The following is a 23,831-nucleotide window of genomic DNA, read 5'->3' as shown; positions in this document are numbered from 1 at the left end:
AGACAGAGAGAACCTGGATGGATGGAGACCAGCTTGAAGAACAAAGAGACTGTCTGTCTTAACTACCAGTGGTGGGACTTGGACCAAGTGTGGGCTTTGAGAACAGACGAGAGAGCTCGGAAGTAAGAAACAGCACGGAGAGAGGATGCTTGGCTACTGATGGACAATGAGCGCCGCAAGAGGAGGAAGCTGGAACTGCTTCAGTGCCTGTAAAAATGAAAGAACAAAGGAATTCAGGGTTTTTTTTGTGGGGGCGGGGAGGGAACTCAACTCAAAGGGAAAATGAAGGTACAAGTTTCAAAACAGATATTTTAAAGTGATAACAGAAAATGCAAGTGGAAACAGCAAGAGGAGAGCAGGGGTCTAGGTACAGAATAATTGACATGAAGGTGGCAGGCAGTGTGCTAAGCTCATGGAGGAGGAAGATGAACACCGGGAGAATGCATCTGAGCCAGTTCCCATTTACAGGGGAAGCAGAGGAGAGAGGAGAGAAGCAAGAAGGAAAGCATGTGGCTCGTGATGGTGAACGATGCCGGAATTTCAAACAGTCATTAAAACTGCACTTTAGAAGCAGAACACTAGTAACACTCCATCCCAGTCTCTAATCCAGAGCTTTCACACTAAGGACTTCTAAAGATGGGAACATAGTGGGAGAAATGGTCTGGATTTCAGCTTCTTGGAAACTCAACCTCCCACACCTGGAGTCTGGCTGGGGTCCCCCAGGATGAGGGCAATAGTATGATGGGAATGGCTCACTCTGGATTTTCAGATGTCCATGCCCATCTCTGTGCCAGACACTCAGTCATGATACCCAGTGCCCAGTCCCTCCTTCTTCCTTGCAAATTGGGACTTGCTCTGTCCCAGGGGTGATGCTTGTTTTCTCAGCCTCCCTTTTAACTAGGGGTCTGGCCAAAGAGGTGTGAGCAGGAGGCAGCTAGGAGCCAAGAGAAGGTTTTCGCCCTCCTTCATGGATGATCCCCTGTTCCTGCAGCGAAACCTACTGCTCACGAATGCACCATCCTTTACCTTTTCAGATCCACCGTGGTGACATTGAACACAACTCCTTTCAGCCAGAGGATCATAAAGAGACGCTGAGAGAAGGGACAGTTGCCAATGCTTTCCCCATCGATTCCAGCCTAAAAAGAAAAGCACGAGAGTCCTGAGTCAGCTTGTGCACATTAGCAAGAAGGCATATAGGAGTCTAACAGCTAGACGCCAGTTTGAGGAGACCTAAGTCCATGCTCCAGCCTTCCTTTAAAGCTGTCTTTTAATATTTGTCATTGTCTTCCTAATGTACGGTGACGCCTGGCACAGAGTAAGGGCTCAATAAACTGTGGAACTGAATGTGAGTTTCCAGCATGGTGATTATGCAGACCCATAACTTTCTGAAACCATTGAACCCTAGCATCTTGGAGTAAAAAGAGACCTTTAACATCACAGGGAAAGTGTTGTGCAAGTGTTGATTGCTCAGTCGTGTCTGACTCTTTGAGACCCCGTGGACTGTAGCCTGCCAGGCTGCTCTGTCCATGGGATTCTCCAGGCAAGAATACTGCAGTGGGTTGCCATTCCCTTCTCTGGAGGATCGTCTCGATCCAGGGATCAAACCCGGGTCTCCCACATTGCAGGCAGATTCTTTACCATCTGAGCCACCAGGAAACCCCTTAACATCACATAATCTGACACCAAGAATGTTGGACCAACTTCTATACTCCTGAGTAATCATCTCGTCTATGCTTGAAGAGCTCCACTCACCAGCAATTTATATCGCTCAAACCAGTCCATTCTGAGGACAGTTCTAACCATCTGAAATGCTTTCCTTCGGTTATATTAATAACCTCACCCAAGTATGTTCCTCTATCATTTATCCTCTACCCTTTAGTCCTCACTTCGTGAGGATGTCATGAGTACAGATCCTCAGATTTTGACCTCTTTCTACCTAATTTGCAGGCTCAAGACTTTAATCAATGTCCCACTTAGTTCTACGACTTGACCTTGTGTCAATAACCTATTCATTTGTTAAATTATTCTTTTGAACAGTGAATACATATTGATCATGTGCAAAGCACTGTACACAGGGGATTCAAAACAGCATTTACTCAGGAGCTTAGGACCCTCCTTGGTGTGGACCAGGGGATGAGACAGCTACACACAGATAGTCACGGCAGACAGCATTATTGAGGACCTGCACACTCCTGCTCCCCAACTTTCCCCTTCTCACCACCCTCCTCAAAACAGAATTTTTTTTCTCTGAAAGGCAAGTCCACTTTTACCTCTGAGTGGGCTGCAGAGATGTGAATTTTATAGAGTGTATTTTCAGCAAACACAGGAAGAAAAAGGTTGGAGAACTGATTTCTGTGTGATTTATTTCCACTGAGTGGTTTATTGGCTCCAAAATGGTACCTGGAGGGAGAAATCACCTACTCACTCTGTTTGGGGCTTCCCTGGTGGCTCAGATGGTAAAAAATCCACCTGCAATGCAGGAGACCTGGGTTCAAACCCTGGGTTGAGACGATCCAGTATTCTTGCCTGGAGATGTCCATGGACAAAGGAGCCTGGTTTGCTGGCCCCAAAATGGTACTTGGAGGGACAAATAACCCATTCACTCCAGTTTTTGTTGTTGTTGTTTTAGGGTGTTTGTTTTTTTTTTGGGAGGGGGGCAGATGTCTTTCTTTGTATTGGCCTCAAGGCATGTGGGATCTTAGTTCCCTGACCAGGGATCGAACCTGTGCCTCCTGCAGTGGAAGCTCAGTCTTAACTTCTTGACCGCCAGGGAAGTCCCACCCACTCACTCTAGTTTGTCCTTGGCTACCCTGGCAACTGTGGCCTCATCAGGACCAGGCTCCGCTCACAAGGAGGATCCCTGGAGGAAAGGCCCAAAGCCTGGCTTGAAAAGCTGACAACAATCCAACCAACATCCTGGAATGGGGGCTTACTAAGACTTCTTTTCTTTCTTTCTTTTTTTGAAAGAGAAGGAGAAAAAACTGCCCTCCAAGCTCAGCACATTATTTTTCCCCTGCAGCTTTGTTTGCTGTGGGGTTGGGGTGGGGAGTGGTGCGGATGTCTTCTTTCATACAGGAGAGCCTCAGTGTGTGCTTATTTCTAGCTGGCCCATCACTCCCAGCAGAGGTTCAGGTTTATAATGGAAAACTGGTGCCTTTGCTGGTGTTGCTCGTAGGTAATTGCTATGAAATTACAGTTATTTCACCTTTCTCTTAACTCTACCTGGAACTCCATCCTTATTCAGGTCTCACTTTCCTTGGTGCTGGAAACAGATCCACTCTGAATGTTTCAGACACCACGGGCTTGGTTATAGAAAATCAGAAAGGTGGAGGGCGTAGGGCAGGCGCCACCCTGACCACAGGGCTAACGTTACCGATAAAGCCACACTCAGACAGGCAACCATGGATTTAATAATGACTGGTGCAAAACTTGAGTTGATGACATCAGTTCCTGAAAGTATCTTTCTCAAGAAGCACCCTTTTGACAGGTTCTTGGTCCCTTAATACATCCTGACAAAGGAATTTTTCCCCTGGGTCGGTTATGATGTAAGTGACAAGCCGAGAATTCAAAAACAAAAGCCACACACTCTTATCTGTTTTTACCTCTGGTAGTGGGGGTGGGAGTGGGGATACTCATAAGAGACTCAAAGTAGGAACTACAGAAATATTGGAATTCTTATTAGCTGGACCCAAAATTCATATAATAATGTTAATAATACCAATGAATATCTATATTGTCAGGCATTGTTCTAAGTGCTTTCCATATATTGCTTTTTATTTAATTGCATTATCATGAATAACAAGCTGTCTATTCAATTTAAATCTTTTATTTTTATTTATGTACTTTTAGTCACATCACCTGGCATGTGGGATTAGTTCCCCAACCAGGAATTGAACCTGAAGCCCCTGGATTGGAAGCACAGAGTCTTAACCACTAGACTGCCAAGCAACTCCTGCTTTACATAACATTATTAATGCATTTATTCCTCATGTGAAACCTGTGTAGTGAGATGGTGTCATCCTTTTACAGATGTGGGAGCTGAGGGGAAATTACAGAGAGGGGACATCACTGGCCTGAGAGCCCCTGGGATGGACCCAGGCAATCTTGTTCCAGACCTAGAGCTCTTAACTGCCATGTGCAGACTCCATCCTGAGGACCCAGCCCAGACAGGTAGCACGGTCACCCAAAGTCATGGAGCAGGAGGTGAGCGCGCTGGGGATGTCTGGATACATCCCAGACTGCAGTCCATATACCACAGCTCTGCAGGCTGTAGAGGCTGGTGGCAGTCACCGTTCCCCCCATGCCCACTATTGTCTTGTTAGGATTCTAGATGTAGTAAACAAAAATTGCCAAAAGACCAAGAGAAACAAGACACAAAGGGTCTGTCTTACTGTCTCTGCATCTCTCTTTCAGCTTCACTGTCCCTTCCCTTCCCTTTTCTTGTGCTGGGAACACTTAACATGAGATCTACCCTCTTAAGACATGTTTCAGTGTGCAAGGCAGTACTGTCGACTATCCAGTGTTATAAGCGGCTCTCCAGTGCTTACTCACTTTGCTCAAATTAAACTGTATTTCTGTTATTAGGAACTCTCCGCTTTCCCCTCTCCTTGCCCCTGGCAACCACCTTTCCACTTTTCGATATTATGACTTTTGCTATTTTTCAGTTCAGTTCAGTCGCTATTTTAGTTACTTCATATAATCATCATGCAGTATTTGTCTTTCTGTGATAAGTTTAATTCATTCACCGTAAGGTCCTTGAGATTCATCCATGTTGTTACACATTTTAGAATTCCCTTCTTTTTTAAGGCTGCATAATATTCCATGCCTGGAAAATCCCATGGATGGAGGAGCCTGGTGGGCTACAGTCCATGGGGTCGCACAGAGTTGGACACAACTGAGCTACTTCACTTTCACTTTTCACTTTCATGCACTAGAGAAGGAAATGGCAACCCACTCCAGTGTTCTTGCCTGGAGAATCCCAGGGACAGGGGAGCCTGGTGGGCTGCCATCTATGGGGTCGCACAGAGTTGGACATGACTGAAATGACTTAGCAGCAGCAATATTCCATGTGTGTATACATCAGTTTTTTTTATCCATTCATCTATCAATGAACATTTAGGCTGTTTTCATATCTTGGCTATTTAAATAGTGCTATAATGAACACAGGGCTTCCCAGGTAGTGCTAGTGGTAAAGAACCCCCCGGCCAATGCAAAAGATATGAGACACGGGTTTGATTCTTAGGTCAGGAAGATCCCCTGGAGGAGGGTATGGCAACCCACTCCAGTATTCTTGCCTGGAGAATCCCATGGACAGAGGAGCCTGGTGGACTATCCATAGGGTCACAAATAGTTGGACACAACTGATGCAACTTAGGACATACACAGTCATAATGAACACAGGAGTGCTAATATCTTTCAGATTCTGATTTCAGTTATTTTAGCTGACTCCCCAGAAGCCGGATTACTGGGTCATATGGTAGTTCTATTTTTTATTTTTTTGAGGAATCACGACACTGTTTTCCATAGTCACTGCTCCACTTAGTATTTTCACCAACAGTGTGTGAGGGTGCTAATTTCATCCTGGCCAAGACTTGTCATTTGTTTTTTCTAGAATAGCTATCCTGAGGTGAGATCTCATTGTGGTTTTGATTTGCATTCCTCTCGTAATTACTGATATTAAGAATTGTTTTTTGTTGGATGTTTGTATGTCTTCTTTGGAGAAACATCTATTCAAGTCCTTAGCCCGTATTTTAATTGGGTTATTATTTTTTTGGTATTGAGTTGTTCATTTTCCTCTTTTCCTCCTTCCCAACTAACCAGTCCTGTGCCCCATATAAACCATTTGATAAACTCATGGGTTAAATGTGGTATGCTTGTGGCAGCCACTTGAAACATCAACCAAGAACTTGGGGGGACTCGGGGGGATCCCAGGCCCTGGGAAGTATGAGGAAAAATCCAGATGGACTGTGGTCCAAAGAGGCTCTGAGCAATGGGGGCTGGGGTAGTCAGAGACATGGTGAACTGGGTTGAATAACATCCCCTCCCAAATGCACGTCCAAGCGGAACCTGTGAGTGTGACCTTATTTGGAAGCAAAATTTTACAGATTAAATCGAGTCAAGATGAGGTCATGTTGTATTCAAGTGGGCCCTAAACATTTGGGCACAGACAAAAATGTCGTATTGAGATGGAGGCAGAGATTGGATTGATGTATCAGCAAACGAAGGACACCAAGGATGGTCAGCAGACCCCAGAAGCTGGAGGAGATTAGGGCGGGGTCTTCTCTAGAGATTTCAGAGACAGCATGGCTCTGCTGCCAACTTGATTGCAAACTGCCAGCCTCCAGAACTGTGAGAGAACACATTTCTGTTGTTATAAGCCGCCCAGTTTATGGTCATTTACTTTGGCAGCACTAGGAAACGAATGCCAACAGTGGGGTCAAAGGAGAATAGTGTACAGCAGCTGGCAAACCCCGCAAGTTCATCATCCCACTTTTCCATGGGCCTCAGTTCAGTTCAGTTCAGTCACTCAGTCGTGTCCGACTTTTTGAGACCCCATGAATCGCAGCACGCCAGGCCTCCCTGTCCATCACCAACTCCCGGAGTTCATACAAACTCATGTCCATAGAGTCGGTGATGCAATCCAGCCATCTCATCCTCTGTCGTCCCCTTCTCCTCCTGCCCCCAATCCCTCCCCGCATCAGAGTCTTTTCCAATGAGTCAACTCTTCGCATGAGGTGGCCAGAGTATTGGAGTTTCACCTTTAGCATGAGTCCTTCCAATGAACACCCAGGACTGATCTCCGCCTCACGTGCACACAACTGCCAGCCAGCTCTGACCCCAAAGTACTGTCTCTTCCCTAGGTACAGTAAATTTATTGACTAGAACATGTATATGCTATACTATACTTTGCTATATTATACTGTATTATTAATACATTCTACATCATCTAAGCTGTAATAACACATAAACTTTGTACCCCAGTGGCTAAGACTCAGCACGCCTAATGCAGGGGGCCTGGGTTCAATCCCTGATCAGGGAACTAGATCCCACATTGCACAACTAAAGATCCTGCATGCCATAAAGAAGACAGAAGCGTGCCACAACCAAGACCCAGTGCAGTCAAACAAATAAAAATAAATATTTTTTAAAAACATAAACCTTTATATGCTATGTAATAGTACATATAATAGTAATGGCAGGAAGCAATTACATAGGTTGTATGATTACATTATATGTTGTATGCCAACTAAGTCATATTATATGCTATGACATAGTCTCTCACGCTATATGGTAAGCTTGGCTAATGTTTTATTCACGTTGCCTTCAGCAGCAACAAGCCCAGGTACCTAAAACTGAGTGCCTGTTAGAAAGCATGCATGTTGAGGGCAGGATGATATTGCTCCATTTTTATAACTTGAGTATCTCAAAATTTTGATGTTGGCCCTCTAAAGAGCATCCTGAGAAAGAAGCTTGGGTTGCTGAAGGCATTATAGCAGAGGATTATGGTACTAGACCCACCTCTGCCTCTGATTCACCCTGTGACCTTAAGTCTCAATCTTTGCACTTATAACTTTTAGCAATTTTCTAAAATCAAGCAGCTAATGGAAAATTATCAGCTTAAGACAGCAGTTTTCCAGCTCTTTTGGTTTCAGAATCCTTTTGTGCCTCCTTCTAAGATTGTTGAGGACACTAAAGAGCTTTCGTTCATGTGGGTTATAGCTATCAATATTTACTGTATTATAATTAAGGCTAAAACATATTTATTTCCTCATCCATTAAAATATAATAATAATGACAAATATATTACATGTTAACACAAACAGCATATTTTAATATAAAGAAACCATATATTTAGAAAAAATTTAGTAAGAAGAGTGGCATTGTTATAGTTTTACAAAATCTTGGACTGACTTAGGAGAAGTCAGCTTCTGCATTTAGTATTTTCCTATTTGTTTGGAGTCTATGAAAAAAATCTGGCCTTACCCAGATACATAGTTGGAAAAGTAAGGAGTAATTTAATAGCCTTTTCAGATAATTTCAGATAATTGCAAGTATTTTTCTTTTATACCATACCGAAACTCAACAAGTGGTAGTTTCTTAAAAGTTAGTTGATAGGTGGAATTTGAAACCCTATCAATGAAATTCTTCCATTCGACTAAAAAGAAAAAAAAAATCATCTATCTCGCACTTTGCATGGATCGTTTACTCATGAATGGTTTTGTCACATCACAAATTCATCATTTTGAAAATAACATTTCACAGACTTAAATCTTCCAAATGGTCATACATTTTCTCATATGATAGCAAAATATCTCGTTCAGTAATATCACCGCCAAGTTCATCAGAAAAATTTAAGCAAGGAGAAGCTGTCAAACTCCTAGAGGCAAATACCTATTTTCTAATATTCTCATTTTCTCTTCAAAGTTTGTCTTTTATTATTGGCAACAGATACTGCCAGCTGTTAGTCTTGAAATGACAAGCTCATTTCCTTCATTTTCCAGGAAATGTCTGGAAAAACCATGGTTTGTCTGCTGGTAGTCTTTCATGTAAAAACTGTTCTGTGAGAGAAGCTACTGGTCAGCTCATTTGCACAAGTACTTCTCCTGAGACAATCACTGTGCTTGGCAATGCGGCCAAAGAGCTAAATGTGCATTTCCCATTTCATCCACCAGAATGTTTAAAAGATACGTACTCACGGGCTGAGATTTTAATTACATTAGATAACTTTAACAGCTTCGTCACAATCATTCATAAATGAGACCGGCTCTTTTTTTTTTCTCTTCGTGTATGACAACCCTATACCACTTCCTTTATTTGCACTAAAACCCCAGCAGATTTTACCCACAAAATAGCAACATGAGGGAGAAACAATGACTTTGAAAATAGTGTGACTTCCCAGGATCTCTGAAAGGGACCCAGGAGTCGGTGAACAACATTTGAGACCTGTTGGACTAAGACACTCCACAAACAGACCAAGGTACATAGAGCTTCGTCTCCAGACAATAAAGGGAAGCTGATAATTGCCCAAAAGTCATTTGCGGGCACCAAGGTCCAGAAGAGAGAAGAATGATTCAGAGAGGACCTCAAAAGAAATAGCAGGATGAGGAGAGATGACATTTAAGCTGGACAGATGTCATGTCACTTATCAATTTATCATTTCCCAGCTCCAAAGGCTTCCTTCAATAAATGTTGGGTGAACAGTGGGAATTCCTTTCAGCATTTCTAAAGTGAGCGTGGAGGTAGGGTTTCCCGGGAGAGAGCATGGGAGGGCCCCTGCAGAAAGAAGGGGCTCTCCTGATGCCTCTGGTGTGGGCTGCGGGGTCAGGTCTCCAGCCTCAAGCCAGGAAGGGATCCCTCTGGCCCCTGCAGCCTCACCTGCTGATAACCTTTCTGCAGCCCTCTGAACACAGAAGTGAAAGCCCCCATGTCGCCTGCATACAGCCTGCCTGTGGTCTAGGCGGCCTCACAGATCTGCTACTTTCTCTGCAAGCCCTATGTGGCCTGAAGGTCCCCTGTACCCACCAGCCCCTGGATCCTTCTGCTCACCTAGGCTCCCAGTGCCGATCATCCACTTTGAACTCAGGAGGGTGGCCCATTGCTTGGCTAGCAATTCCAAAACAGCTCTGGCCTCGCCAGAAGAATGAACTTCTATGCTTTCTGCGGGCCTGACCACACCTTCTCCAGTCAGATCTCCACCCCTTCCAAGTCTGCCACCCCTTGGCTATTCTCCTTCAGCTCTAGAGTATACCATATAGAATGTCCTTATATGTAATGGTTACTCCAGTATCATAATTAATTATCGCTTTATGTTACACTTCTCCCGCTAAAACCACTGTGTGGCTTCTCTCTTCTGATTGGACCCAGACTACAACAGATGCTTAAATGTCTGATAGCTCAAATTGGAAGATTTTTAGGCTATTTAACTATTCTTTAAAAAAAAAATAATCCCACAAAATTAAGTTCTAAATGAGATCAAGAAAGAAGCCTGAATTTTCTCCAAAGAAATTAAATGTCACATTTCAACTTTCTGTTGCTTTAGCCTATGAAAACTGTCCCTCAGGACTTAAGTGGTTAAACATTCTTTTCAAGTTTCAGATAAAAATTCTACAGCAGTGGGGTTGGAGTTGACTTCAGACACAATATGATCTAGCTCTTTCTTTTTAGTTGTAAGGAAATAGGCCCAGAAAGGCTAGATGTCTTGCCCTTGGTTGCACAGCCTGGGCCCATGGCAGAATCAAGGACATAATTTTTTTTGCTGTGCCATGCGACTTGCAAGATCTCAGTTCTTTGACCAGGAATTGAACCCAGGCCACAGCAGTAAAAGCCTGCCACTAGGCAACCAGGGAACTCCAAGGGATATAATTCTTGATTCCTAACTTATCTCTAGGCTAGTTATTCTCTTACAGGAAAGAATGTTGACAAAGACAACAAGACAACAAGAAGAGGACTTTCTTTTGATATAAAACAATTCATCTATATAGCACTAAAATGATTCATATCAAATGGAAGAGAAAGAACTTTTCTTTATAGTATTTACTTTCTATATAGTATTTGGATCTGCCCACTTTCTTCATATAAGTCAGATGATATGCCTTAGTATGATCATCTTTTTAATACCAAATGATCTGTCGTTCCAATCGTTTGGTTGGCCAGCCCCTCATGAATAGAGATAAGATTTGGTGATTTGTGGTCCACTTGAAGAAGGTAAGTTCTACCCTTAAAGAAACAACATTCTTTTTCTCAGCAGTCACATAAGGCTTAACTCACTGGGGTCACTCAGGGCATTTTTCATTCAATTGTTGTTCTGTGTTTAGTCACTAAGTCATGTCTGACTCTTTGCGACCACATGGACTTCAGCACGCCAGGCTTCCCTGTCCTTCACTATCTCTCAGAGTTTGCTCAAACTCATGTCCTTGAGTTGGTGATGACATCCAACCATCTCATTCTCTGTTGCCCCCTTCTCCTCCTGACCTCAATCTTTCCCAGCATCAGGGCCTTTTCCAATGAATCATCTCTTCACATCAGGTGGACAAAGTATTGGAGCTTCAGCTTCAGAATCAGTCCTTCCAAGAAATAATCAGGGTTGATTTCCTTTAGGATTGACTGGTTTGATCTCCTAAACAGGTAATAAGTATACATTTGAGGCTTCCGTGATTGTCAGCATTTGTCTGAAGTTGATTACAAAGGCTGAATAAGCTCTATGCAGAAGGCTGCCTGTACAATGTCATATGAAGAATTTCAGGTGTATTGGTCAGGGTTCTGCAGAGAAATAGAACTAACAGGATTTGTGTGTGGAGAGAGCTAGAGATAAAGATAGAGATAGAGATAGAATTGTCTCCATCTGATTGCGGAGGAAGGTGAGTCTAAAACCTTATAGGCTATGTCATCAAGTTGGAGACTTAGGGAAAAGTCACAGTTCAAGTTCAAAGACAATCTGTTGGCAGAATTCCCTCTTCTTCAGACATTGTCAGCCATATTTCTATTAAGGCCTTCTACTGACTGGATGAGGCCCGCACACAAGATAGAAGGTCATCTGCTTTACTCAAAGTCTACTCATTTAAATGTGCATCTTATCCCCAAAAAAAAAAAAAAATCTGCCTGGAAGCAGTCAGCATAATATTTGCCCAAATACCTGGGCATGACAGCCTAGCCGAGTTGACACATGCAAATTAAACATCACAACAGGTGAATTTAAAAATATTACTTGAGACAGGTAACCCATCAATTTAGTATGTGTCATCAACCCCTTAGCTCACCAGATGGTTTTTATAAACAGCTGAACATAGTTATGTAAATATCCCCTCCCAAAGGAACTTGTAGGCTCCATGCCCAGAAGGCTACTTGGCTCAAGTGTCTGACTAAGAGAGCAGGGTCCAGAGATACCCTGGACCTGAGTTACCAGTCTGTTCTGATAATGGCTTTGGGCCCAAGGCTGCCTATAACTCAAGGAGCTGAGTAATATTACTGGGCTCAAGGCCTCTCGGGAGCAACCTTCAGCCTGCCCTGAGCTTTATGGCTTCTGCACAGAGCCTGTACTCACCCTCCTGCTTGTCCACACACCCTCCAAGAAAGAACCGCCCCCTCCAGCCCAACACCATGCCAATGCCCCCTTTTTCCAGCCCCTTCTTTCCATTTCTATGTGTTTTCCTTCCTACTGTTTCATGTCCAAACTATTCAAACAAGTGACTTGGTTTCGCAAAATTCTTGCCAGTCCTGCTTCTACTTAACATGCTCTTTTCTTTTTTAAAAATCAGGTTTTAGCTGCAGCATGCAGGCTCTAGTTTCCTGACCAGGGATCAGACCTGGACCAGCTGCATTGGGAGCATGGAATCTTAACCTCTGGACCACCAGGGAAGTCCTTTAACTCCTTCCTTATGAAACAGTTCTCTTTCAGTCACTTTCTGGGACTAAGCACTCTCCTCCCTCCCGTGTGTCCTCCTTTCCTTCCGCCCTCCTTCCCTTCCTCTTTCCGTTCCTCTCTCCTTGCGCTCCTTCCTCCTTGCCTCTCTGACTTAGCCCTGCTTGACTACTCTCCTGTCCCTAGAGCTGTTGTCTATCTCCTCCTCTTAAAACTCAGCCCTCCGCCACCTGCCTTGCCACCTGCTGCCTCGCACACATGCCATTGGTAAAGGTGCACGAGACCCTGCGCTCAAAAGAGCCCCGCACGCGGCTTAATGCTCTGTGGTTGCTGTCTCGACATCCTTTTTATCATTTTGAATGAAGGATGCCACCCCTTCACGTTGCAGGGGGCTCCACAGGTTGACAGCCGGTCCTACATGTGACTCTTCTATTCCTTTGCTGAAACCTTTCTCTTCCTAATTTTCACCCTCTCAGCTGATAGTTCATCCCCTACTTTATTTGTACACTTTTGAGAACTCATCTAGTCCTGAGAACATGATTATCCTCCCCGAGACAGCAAGAACTCTGGCTTTTAGGCCCATAAACATACAGTTTACTCTGAGATTTTAAAAAAGGAGAAGAAAAGAAAAGGAAGAATGTCGAAATGCTGCAGAGCTTGCTTGGTTTAATCCTTCCTTGTTACTTCTGTCTCTTGTCCTGTCTCAGTCCATTGTTAACGTATTACCATAGAATTCACCTTATTTCAATTAAATAGTTTTCCAGTTATTAGATACCTGAGGTTTTCTTATTAGTAAATCAGACTTATTAATTAGTAAGCATTTAATAATATTCTTTTTATTGTTTTTTAATATCAAATGATCTGTCCTTCCAATAATCTAACTGGTAAGCCTTCAACTAGCATGGATGTGACTTGGTGACTTGATTTATTTGGGGTTCTCATTTTATGAAACCCTAGGAACCCTAGGGTTCCTAGAAGGAACACAAGAAACCCTAGAAGGACACAAGAAATGTAAGTTTGATGGGAAGGAAATCCAAAAATCAGAGAAGATATATGTGTATATATATATCTGGTTCACTTTGTTGTACAGTAGAAACTAACATATTATAAAGCAACTATACTCCAATAAAAATTAATTAAAAAAAAAAAGAAATGCAAGCTTGATTGCCCTGATAAGTCTTCCCAGTGACTCCAGCATGCTTCAGAAGACAGAATGATTCTCATTCATATCATAAACCTACACCAAGCCTTAGAAGGTCCCAAAGTCCAAATCCTCTGTTTCTGAGTTTGACTCTTTCTGCTACATTGACCCCAGGTGTAATATTTAACACAATTACATTCTACTGCCCTAGAGGCAGGCTTGTGTCCTTAATTTCACAGACTTCTGTGGTGCAGTGTGAAGGGCTCGTTGTAGAGCTGGGCAGATCTGAGTTCAGATTCCAGCCCTGATATCAAACAGCTACCAAGGCAGATTTTATTTTTCCAAGTGGCTATAGTACAATTTTCAGTCCCCTGGGCTTTCCAGTGGAAAAGTCTGTATTTTCCTTCTTGAAGTTGGGTGGCCCTTTGTGCCAGCTTAGATGAACAGAAGAATGTCACAGTATGTGACTTCTGAGACCGGGTCATTTAAGGTGACACGGACTCTGCCTGGCTCTGTGTCTTCTTTGGGAACTCAGCCCCCATGTTGTGAGGAAGCCCAGAGCCCATGAAGAGGCACCATGGAGTGTTCCAGCTGAGATCCCCAGCTAAGTTTTCAGCTGACAAGTGCCCTCAACCACCAGACACGTGAATGAGTGAGATTTCAGATAATTCTAGTTCCCAGGCTTTGAGCTGTCCCAAATGACAACCAGTGGGTTATTCCCAACAAGCCCTGGCCAAACTGCAAGTTCATGAACAAAATAAATGCTTTCATTGTTTAAAGGCACTGAGTTAGGGTGGCTTATTATCCTGCAGATAACTCTCATACACGCTTACCCTCAGGCTCCTTATCTACAAAGTGGGGGCAAGAAACGTCTACCCTGCAGGGCTGTTTCATGACTCGATGATAATATGTATAAAACATGATGCTTGCTATTGTCATGAGCACAGAAGACAGACATTTAGGAAGAGCTTATTAAATATCGCTATTTGTGAAACACTATGCCTTAGTAAAGAGTCAGGAGATCTCTCTTTGATGCCACAAAAATTCAACAATACCTCCGGTCCAGGGTTTTGGGTGTGGAGCAATACATTCAATGGAGAAAGCAAACACAGGAAGAACTGTGGCCACTGTCCACTGGCTGGAGATGAGTATTCCTAAGCCAGGGAAGGATCACATTGACCATGAAGGGGAAAATGGAAAGTGATTGGTATTTGGTTAGCTGTTGGTACAACCATGGACACATGCACAGCAACGTTCCACCACCAAATGAGTATTCAAGTAGCCCAGGAACCAGACTCAAAGGTTTGTAACTCCAGGAAGATGGATGGATGAAGCGAGGGATCAGGTCTCTGACAGATTCCTGGCAGTTTTCTGCGGAAACCCAGTGGAAGCCTTTGTGTTCGCTGAATATCCGGAAACCTTGGCCACAAATATTGATGGGACCCTCATGCTATTCTTTAGGCCTGATTATGGCTCTCCATGCTTGGATCACGAGATCTGAACACTGGAATTCTTCCACCTCAGAAATGCACCACAGCACAGAAAACCAGAGAGCAATACAAATCCACTGTCTCAAATAAACAGAACTCCTTCCACATGGGTTTAATTTGAAGACGTCTTCTCACTTAAGCCTCCTCCAGAGGATACCAGTCCTAATGGAGGAAACATGCCTTCAACTTAATTAGACCACTGTCAAAGTTTTGCTTTCCTCCCTTGACATTTTTTAAATTATTATTCAAGATGCTATAGGAATTAGTTCCAGCTTTTGATCATGCATCCATTCCCCCTTCATTCATGGAATGAGCCCACAATGCCTATAATCCTCATACAGAACGAGGGTATATCTCAATACTGATTCTCTGATAAAAAGAATGGTGTTTGGAATCCTGTGACAACAGAGATTCTGCCACTGTTCCGCATCCTGCCCTCTGCTCTGGTTGTCCGCATGTGGGCTTTTTTTTTTAATTTGTTTTAAATTTCAATTATTTTGCCAATTATCTTTTTAAAATATTATTTACTTATTTATTTGGCCATGCTGCATAGCATGGGGACTGAATTGGGGCCCCTCTCAGTGGAAGCATGGAGTCTTAACCACTGGACCACCAGGGAAGTCCCTGAGTGAAGGTTTTAAATTGAGCATCTTCATATCACAAACTGGTCTGCAAAGACTTTAGAGAAATCACAAAATCTGTCACCAGGCCTCTCCGTTGGGTTCAGTAAGCTCTCATCTATCCAAACCTCTCAAATAAGACAGGTTAAAAGCCTTGTGGCACTACAATCAAATCTGAATCATGAGATTTACTAAACAGGGTCATGTAAATCCAAGACCCTTCTGGAACATTCTTTGCAAAATTAGTGTTTTATCTCAGTAAATTAGGATTTATAAAGCTTGAAAAGTCTATCCTAAAATTCATTTAATCATGCCACATCCAGGTCCCACACTCAGATATTCTGAATAATTAATCTGGGATAGAACTCAAGTCCGGCAACCCACTCCAGTCTTCTTGCCTGGAGAATCCCATGGACAGAGGAGCCTGGCAGGCTAGACACTGACACGAACTGAAGTGACTTAGCACACATGAAGAACTCAAGTGATTTTTCTTTTTTTTTTAACTCTCAAAGTGATTCTAATGTTTAACCAGGGCTGGCTTGTTGGTGCTTAAAATTAGGGATGGACAATACACTCCTCTAAGAAACATGGTAAAAGAGAAAACTGACAAAAGAGCTCCCTGAACCCACATGAGATGCAGGAACCAGAGTCTCAGGAGCCACTTGAGGTGCCCTCCCTGCTCTGCTGGCTCCTTTTGCTTAGCTAACCTGGACACTCCTTAGGATCAGAGCCACTCTCTCCCCATCATCCCACTGCTACTGCTGTCCCTCCCCATCATCAGTCCTTGTCCCAGAAGAAGGGCACCATCTTGAGTCATTCAAGGAATGCCGAACACATTTTGGATGAGGATGTCTGCAGAATCTAAAGTCAACATAGACAGAAACAGGAGCTCCACTCGCCAGCTGATGTCTTCCCAGTCACCCATCCACGCAGAGCTCTGCAGGTAGGTCCTCCCTGAAGGTGAGAGCACTCTGACTGGGTCCAGAAATCCTGCTTCTTGGCGGAAGCTCTTCCATGATCAGATGTGCTCAGCTACCTTCCTCTCCCCAGGCACTATTCTCTACCATCCTCTAGCCAACAGCGGCTGGAAACTTTACTTCTTCTGCAACACAGGATTCCATCAAGTCCCATGTCTGGTTTTCCTGGATTTCCTGGCCACGTAGGAGGCTTTAGCTCTACCTCCAAGCAAGTGCAGTCACCTGGCCACATGGGGAGCAGGACTAGCATCTTCACTGGGGGCCTCTTGGGTGCTGGGTCTGGCAGGGCAGTGCTGAATGAGACCCTGTCCCACATGGAGGTAGTAAAATTTCAAGAGATGATGCCCTGGTCATATGTGGAGTGCAAGAATGATAGAAGCTGGGTGGAGTGGAAGCAGGAAGGAGCGATGGCCCCAGATGGAGGGTCTTCTCTGCCACCATGCTGGAGAAAAATGTTCTATTCACCAAGTGCCTTCTGTCCCATAAGCTCCCAGCTCCCGCAGAACTTATTGTAAAGACTGTCATTCTAGATGAGTATATTTCCTGCTTCAAAGCAGGCGGGGGTGGGGGGGGTGGTTTACAAACAGCCTTCCAGCCAGGTTTTGCAACGAGGAGACCTCATTTCATTTTCTCTGTCTTGAAAATCGTCCGTCTGAGCTGGCTCACAGCTGAGTTACACGTTCAAGCTCAGGCCAAGCTATAATTGAAAAGAAGTCTGTCTTTTGTAATCCCTGAGGCCCAAAGGGGAAATGAAAAGCTTTTCCAAATGGCAGCCTAAGGCAGGAAATGTTCTATTTATTGTATTCCCATTAAAAAAAAAAAATTGACCCCAGTAATTATACCACACACACAAGAGTCCAGGTCATCACCCAGGAAGCCACAATCTGAGATGGGGATCTGCGTTTCTCCCCCAAAAGGGAACCGTTCCGAGACCCATCATATTTTCCATCACAGATTCTAGCTACAAGAGACAGATTGCCCAGCCTACCTTCTGCCTGGCCGATGGGAGTCACAAGAATCCCTGGGCTGGTGCCAGATGTTCTGCAGGGTAACATGCCTTGGAGAATGTCATTGCCTTAGTGTCGCCTTCTGCAACCTCGCCCATTAGCTGAAGGGATAACTGGACAATGTCTAGTCCTGAATTCTTTGTTTCTCTCCATGCTCACTTGTTCAGCAGTATTAATTGGGCACCAATTATAAATTATAATTGACCCTTGCTTGTGAAGAACTGTAATGCAAATTCTCCACTATGTGCCTAGGAGAAAATATTGATAGTGGCCATCATAAAGATACAAAACTGCTCCCAAATAACTCTGAAATAAGTGAGGTGTGGAAGCTTTTCTTTTCTTTTCTTTACAGATGTTTTTCTTCTCCTTTACTGGATCTTTTCTGTACATCTCAGAATTGGGCGTGATGCTTCTTGGTACTCAAGTCCACAAGTACCACAAAACCCCAGTTTTTGGCTTCTGCATCCTAACACTGAGACCTGACTTATTGGAAAAGACCCTGATTCTAGGAAAGATTAAGGGCAAAAGGAGAAGAGGGCAACAGAGGAGGAGATGGCTGGATGGCATCACCGACTCAATGGACATGAGTTTGAGCAAACTCCAGGAGACGGTGAAAGATAGGGAAGCCTGGCATGCTACAGTCCATGGGGTCACTAAGAGTCAGACACAACTTAGCGACTGAACAACAACAACAACAACGGAGATCCACAGAGACACTCTTTCAAATCAGCCATTTGGACGTGAAGAAGCATTTTCAGCTCTAACAGAGATCACTCAATTCATGGACTTTTATGTCACTGTAGACAGTCACCAAAGCATATCGTTTGTATTTCCATTTAGTTTGAAGGTATCACATAGAACTGTTGCACCTGTGTGTTAAAAATTGTACTAATGCCATGTCTTCCACACCCCAACCCCCAATATCCACCGTTATAAGCCAAGACAAGCTAAAGTCACAATAGCTTCCCTTTACTTGTAAAACCTATCTAAGGAAGGAAACCTGCTATTGTTGGGCTATGTTTAGACTAGATGATGCTAAGCAATGGCCTTCAACAATTTACAGCAGATAGACTGCCGGATCTTATCTAATGTTTAGAATCAACCCCTTCAAATAACCTTTTGATGGAGAGGTAGAAGAAACACGGCAAAGTTAAAATGTGCTCAGTCGCTTCAGTCAGGTCCGACTCTTTGAAACCCTTTGGACTGTAGCCCATCAGACTTCTTTGTCCATGTGATTTTCCCAGCAAGAATAATGGAATGGCTTGCCGTGCCCTCCTCCAGGGGATCTTCCTGACCCAAGGATCGAACTAGCATCTCCTGCGTCTCCTGCATTGTAGGCAGATTCTTTACCGCTGAGTCACTGACTGGGGAAGCCCAAAGCTAAAATAAGAAGCATCACTTTCCTCTATGTTCTCCCAAGTGGCTTTTATCACATCTCTCTTTAACAGGATTTCTTTTTACTAAGTCACAGTAGAATGACTATTTTTCTCTTCTCAGTTTTGTGACATAGTTCAGGGCCAGATATAACATTCTAGTTGTTCAAAAATATAGTTTATATGCAAAGACCACAGTCATGGAGATATAAGGTAGGGCTGAAGAGAAACAAGGTCTTAGGAACAATGTGATGTGAGCAGAGGATGTGATTATCCAAGATTTTCTCGCTCTGTCCCATTTGCAGCTCTGGAATTTGCAGCATGGCATTTCTTCTCTCAATTGTTTCACCCAAAGGGGAATAAAAGATGGCTTGAACTGGCCTCAAAGGCCTCTCCTCCTCAAGTGTAACTTGGGAAAATAACAGCTGCTCACCTGATTCAAGTTCTCTGTGAAGATCAAATGAGGTACTGTACATCCAAGTGCCCTGAAAAGACGGATAATAAGACTAACATTATGACTCCACATCCGGTCCTTCTGCAGAAATCACTAATGGAAGTGCATGTGCCCCAGGTTCTATGAGGCCAAACAAGCGGAGACAATGGAGTCTGGAGCAGAGAAAGGTTTCCTGCAGGGCCACACAAAGAGGCCAAGTGACTCAGGCCCTCAAAAGCTCTGAGCCCCCTAAGGGTTTTAGCAAAGCACTTTTAAGGGCCAGGGTGGGGCAGGGACTGTTGCAGGGTCTGTGATCAGCTCGTGCATAATTCTCTAACTGGCTGATGGTGAGGTAACAGAGTGGTGTAACAAGGGTGAATATTATCAGTCCTTAGGTTCTAGGAGGCCTGGGGCTATGTGGTTGTGGTTATTGAGTAGTTAACCTCTTCCTTTTGTTGGTGGGGAGGGTGTTTTCATGTCTGCAAAACAACTCAGGAAATGTGCCTCAAGTACTACTATCTAGGTACTTCAGAGAGGAGCTAAAGCAGAGGATGTGAGGGAAGGCCTGTCCTGGGAAGGCCCCATCGGGTCCTGTTAAGTAACAAAATTACAGCTAGAATACGGTGCTGGTAAAGAATTTTCCAGCAATGCAGGAGACCTGGGTTCAATCCCTGGGCTGGAAAGATCTCCTGGAGAAGGGAATGGCAACCCACTCCAGTACTCTTGCCTGGAGAATTACATGGACAGAGGCTACAGTCCATGGGGTAGGAAAGAGTTGGACATGACTGAGTGACTTTCATTTTCACGGTGCCTGACAGCTTGACAGCAAGGGAATGAACATGCATCCAACCCTCAACCGAGTCCCAGTAAGAACGGCTTGTCTTTCCCACAGAACTCCCAGCAGTGGCCCTTAAGGGAACAACAGTCTTCACAGGAGAAAATTCTAGGTTGCCTACAGCCTAACTCACAGTTAGGTCCCCGGACCAGCAACATCAGCTTCCTCCGGGAGCTTGGGAGGCATGCAGACTCTGAGAAACTACCCCAGACCTCCTAACCCCAGACTCCATTTCCAGCAAAAACTCCAGGTGAGTCATGTCTCCCGATGTTGGAGAAGGCTGGTCTTCAGAATCTTTGGATGCACAAAGGCCTCGTAGAGAAACAGTGCAAAGACCTTCACGGCCCCTGCACTAGAGCAGTGAGGTCCAGCTTTCCTTTTTGAGCTTAGAAAAAATACATTTTTGGACAACCAGATTTCCCATAACTCCTGTTTACAAAAACAAAACAAAACTCTACTCTTGTACCTAGGAATCTGGCCCTACCGGGTTCTAGAAATGTGAATGAATCTCAGCCAAATTTCCAGACCTTGAGCAGAGGAGAGGGCCCTGCATGCATACAATAAAGGCAGCCTGGTGCTGAAAGCAAACCTCGCAGCTGAAACTGGAGCCAGGGTTAAATTATTGATTGAAATTCCATGATGTGGCTTGTCCAGCAGGAGCCGGCAGAGCCTAGAGTCACTGAACATATCATCCCGTGCAGGCCTGATTCCCCTAGAGCCCCCTGCCTCTTTGCCTGGAGTGGGACAGGTGCTGGTCAGAGGTTGGACCCTCTCCTGAGAGGTGAAGTTATGGAAACCTAGCAAGTCTTGGGGGGCTGACCTCGGCTTTCTGAAGGTGCCACATTGGTGCCCATTGCTGTGGAGTGCAGGCCACCTGCCTGCCTGCAACACTTGGGACATAGAAAGCTTACACAGAGAAGTACAGAAAAACAAGAAAGCCAACATGCTGAAGCTTTAAAAACTATATCAAAAAAATTTTTTTTAAACCAAACAAACACAGTTTTCTTCCTGACAGTCCCCTGGAGAAGGGAATAGCAACCCACTCCAATATTCTTGCCTGGAAAATCCCATGGATGGAGGAGCCTGGTGGGTCCCAATCCATGGAATTGCAAACAGTTGGACACGACTGAGCCACTAACAAGGTTTCTACTGCATAATGGAAAAAAAGGTTTCTTGGCCAACCAACATATCAACGTATAGAAAATGAATTAATTTCTGTCGGTAAGTTGTCTTTTTATAATCATGAATACTTATCCCCCAAAGCAAACTACTGCTAACAACATGCCCATTGAAAGCAGAATTGTTGACTAGAGGGCAATACGATCATATTTAATGCCACAGTCTACAGCTAGTAAAGACAGTGAATTGGAGTCTTATGTCTTATCTTTTCATGGTGGGAAAAAAATGCAAGTCACAAAGTAACGTGAGTAGTATGATCCCTTTTTATTAAAAAAAAAACCAAACCCTGTGATACATAAAAACACATATACAGGGCTTTGTTTTTGAAAGAAAAATGTGTGTGTGTGAGAGAGGCGGTGGGGAGGGGGGCAGCATTTAACACTGATGTTTGCAATGTGTGCTCAGCCGCCCAGTCGTGTCCAACTCTTTTCAACCCTATGGACTATAGCCCCCCAGGCTCCTCTGTCCATGGGATTCTCCAGGCAAGAATACTGGAGTGGGTTGCCATGCCCTCCTCCCGGGGATCTTCCCAACCCAGGGATCAACCCGCGTCTCTTACGCCTCCTGCATTGGCAAGCGGGTTCTTTACCGCTAGTGCCACCTGGGAAGCCCCACCTTAACACTGATAACATCAGCTTTTCTCCAGTAGGAGGCATAGGAGGGATAAGGAAAGTGGAGTCTTCAGAGTTTCTTTATATATGGTTCTCAGACAAGGAAATATCTGAAACCCTTCGACCAGGTATGTTTCAAAATTCTTAGTATTCTGGCGTGTAGAAAGGTGACAAGATGCATGCCATCCCATCCTCCGCAGCCTCTGGGCACCACCCTGTAGTCAAGCCCATTAACCCTTCTGCAGCAAAAAGTGGGACACACACAGACCACCAACAGCCTCCAAAAGTTGAGGTCAGTCCCACCTCCAAATTAATTAGCCACAAATTTACAAAGGAACTTTCAGGTGTCAGAGATTTTTGAATTTCAAGATTCTGGCCAAGAGATCTGGATCTATATATCTCTTCAGGGTCTGACTTGTCACACTGATCGTCTACTGATAATTTAAACCGACAGGGTAAACTTAAAGAGAAGGGGCAAAAGAGAAAGGAAGAATCAAGGGAAGCCCTCTGATGTACCCTTGGATACTTGCACTTGTGCCTCCAAAAGGCTCTGACTTGGGGTGTGAGCGTGACCAGGGACACAGCTTTGGAGACACACACCCAGAGAGCAGGTTGACTTGTGCATCTGAGATGTTAGCAAATTCAAGCCCGCTGGCCTGTTGCGAAGCAGACACAGGAGAACACGAAAGATGAAAGAAAACAGTTTTAACAAAACAGAAAACAACTTAGGTGCTAGGGACGAACCAGCTCCTAAGATGTGGTTCCTGTTATTCCGTGTGCAACTGAAACCAAAGGCTTTGTGCCAAAGTTAGGATGCATTCTGTGTGAGGTCAACGGGAATGGCCAACACACATCACTGGCAGCCCCAGTGCACCGTCAGCGTCTTCAGTGATGATCTTGGATTCTCACTGGACAGGTAAGCTTTTGCTTTTTGTGGGTCTCCAGAAATCCAGACATTTAATTTATTTATTTATTGGGCTGTGCCCAGTCTTAGTCGTGGCATGTGGGATCTAGTTCCCTGGTCGGGCATTGAACCCAGGCCGCCTGACTGGGAGCATGGAGTCTCAGCCACTGGGAAGTCTCACCACTAGGGAAGTCCCTAGACATTTCTTTTACATATATATAGAGTCATGCTGTTGATCTACAAAATATCTTCAAAGGTACCAAATGTCCAATTACACCAAATCAAAAAGAACAAGATAGTATTTTAACTGTCAGTCTCCAAGTTCTAAGTGCTGGACAATCTAAACCAGGGCCTTCATTTCTCTTCCTGTGAAATGGGGGGTTAGTACCATTAACACCCTCACCCAGAAGGTAATCAGTAAAACTAAAAGGTACTTCAAAGTCTTTGGATTAATGTATGTTGTAAGTGATAAATGACCTATTTCTCTACATTATGGAAGTGAAGGGTCAGTGCCTGGATGTCCCAAAGGGAATAAAAATGACCAGTAGAAATCACTGGACAGTGAATCAGAAATCCTAGACTCTGGTCTAGATGTTCCCTTAAAAGTGGGAGCTGCCTTTGCACCCGACCTCTGCCCTGTCCACCTTTCAGCGTGATGATTAGAGTTCAAATGAGACCATGTGTGTGAGAAGGGCTCTGATCAACAGAAGTGGTTCCAGCTTCTAGCTACCTGTGAATAAATGAATATAATAATCATCATCACTACTATGTTTAATATATAATAAATTGCTATTGTTAAAAATAATCATAAATTATATATACGGAAGAATGAATAAACAGTAAATACTGTCCCACTGATGTGTTCTACGTGTCCAGGGAAGCAGTGCTTACTTCTGGGTGGGA

The 23,831-nt window shown here is 44.1% G+C and overlaps 1 protein-coding gene across 2 annotated transcripts in view; it reads right to left on the bottom strand.

Annotated features, from left to right (window-relative positions):
- CLIC5 (chloride intracellular channel 5) overlaps nucleotides 1–23,831 on the bottom strand; it is a 168,977-nt gene that overhangs the window by 51,727 nt on the left and 93,419 nt on the right. For both annotated transcript variants that reach the window (XM_006076153.4, XM_006076155.4), the window contains exon 2: nucleotides 1,027–1,136. In XM_006076153.4, coding sequence (XP_006076215.3) covers nucleotides 1,027–1,136 — 110 coding nt within the window. The remainder of the gene's footprint in view (nucleotides 1–1,026; nucleotides 1,137–23,831) is intronic.

This window comes from Bubalus bubalis, chromosome 2 (genome assembly GCF_019923935.1).
Source record: "Bubalus bubalis isolate 160015118507 breed Murrah chromosome 2, NDDB_SH_1, whole genome shotgun sequence".
NCBI lineage: Eukaryota > Metazoa > Chordata > Mammalia > Artiodactyla > Bovidae > Bubalus > Bubalus bubalis.
This window is presented reverse-complemented; position numbering and strand designations above follow the sequence as displayed.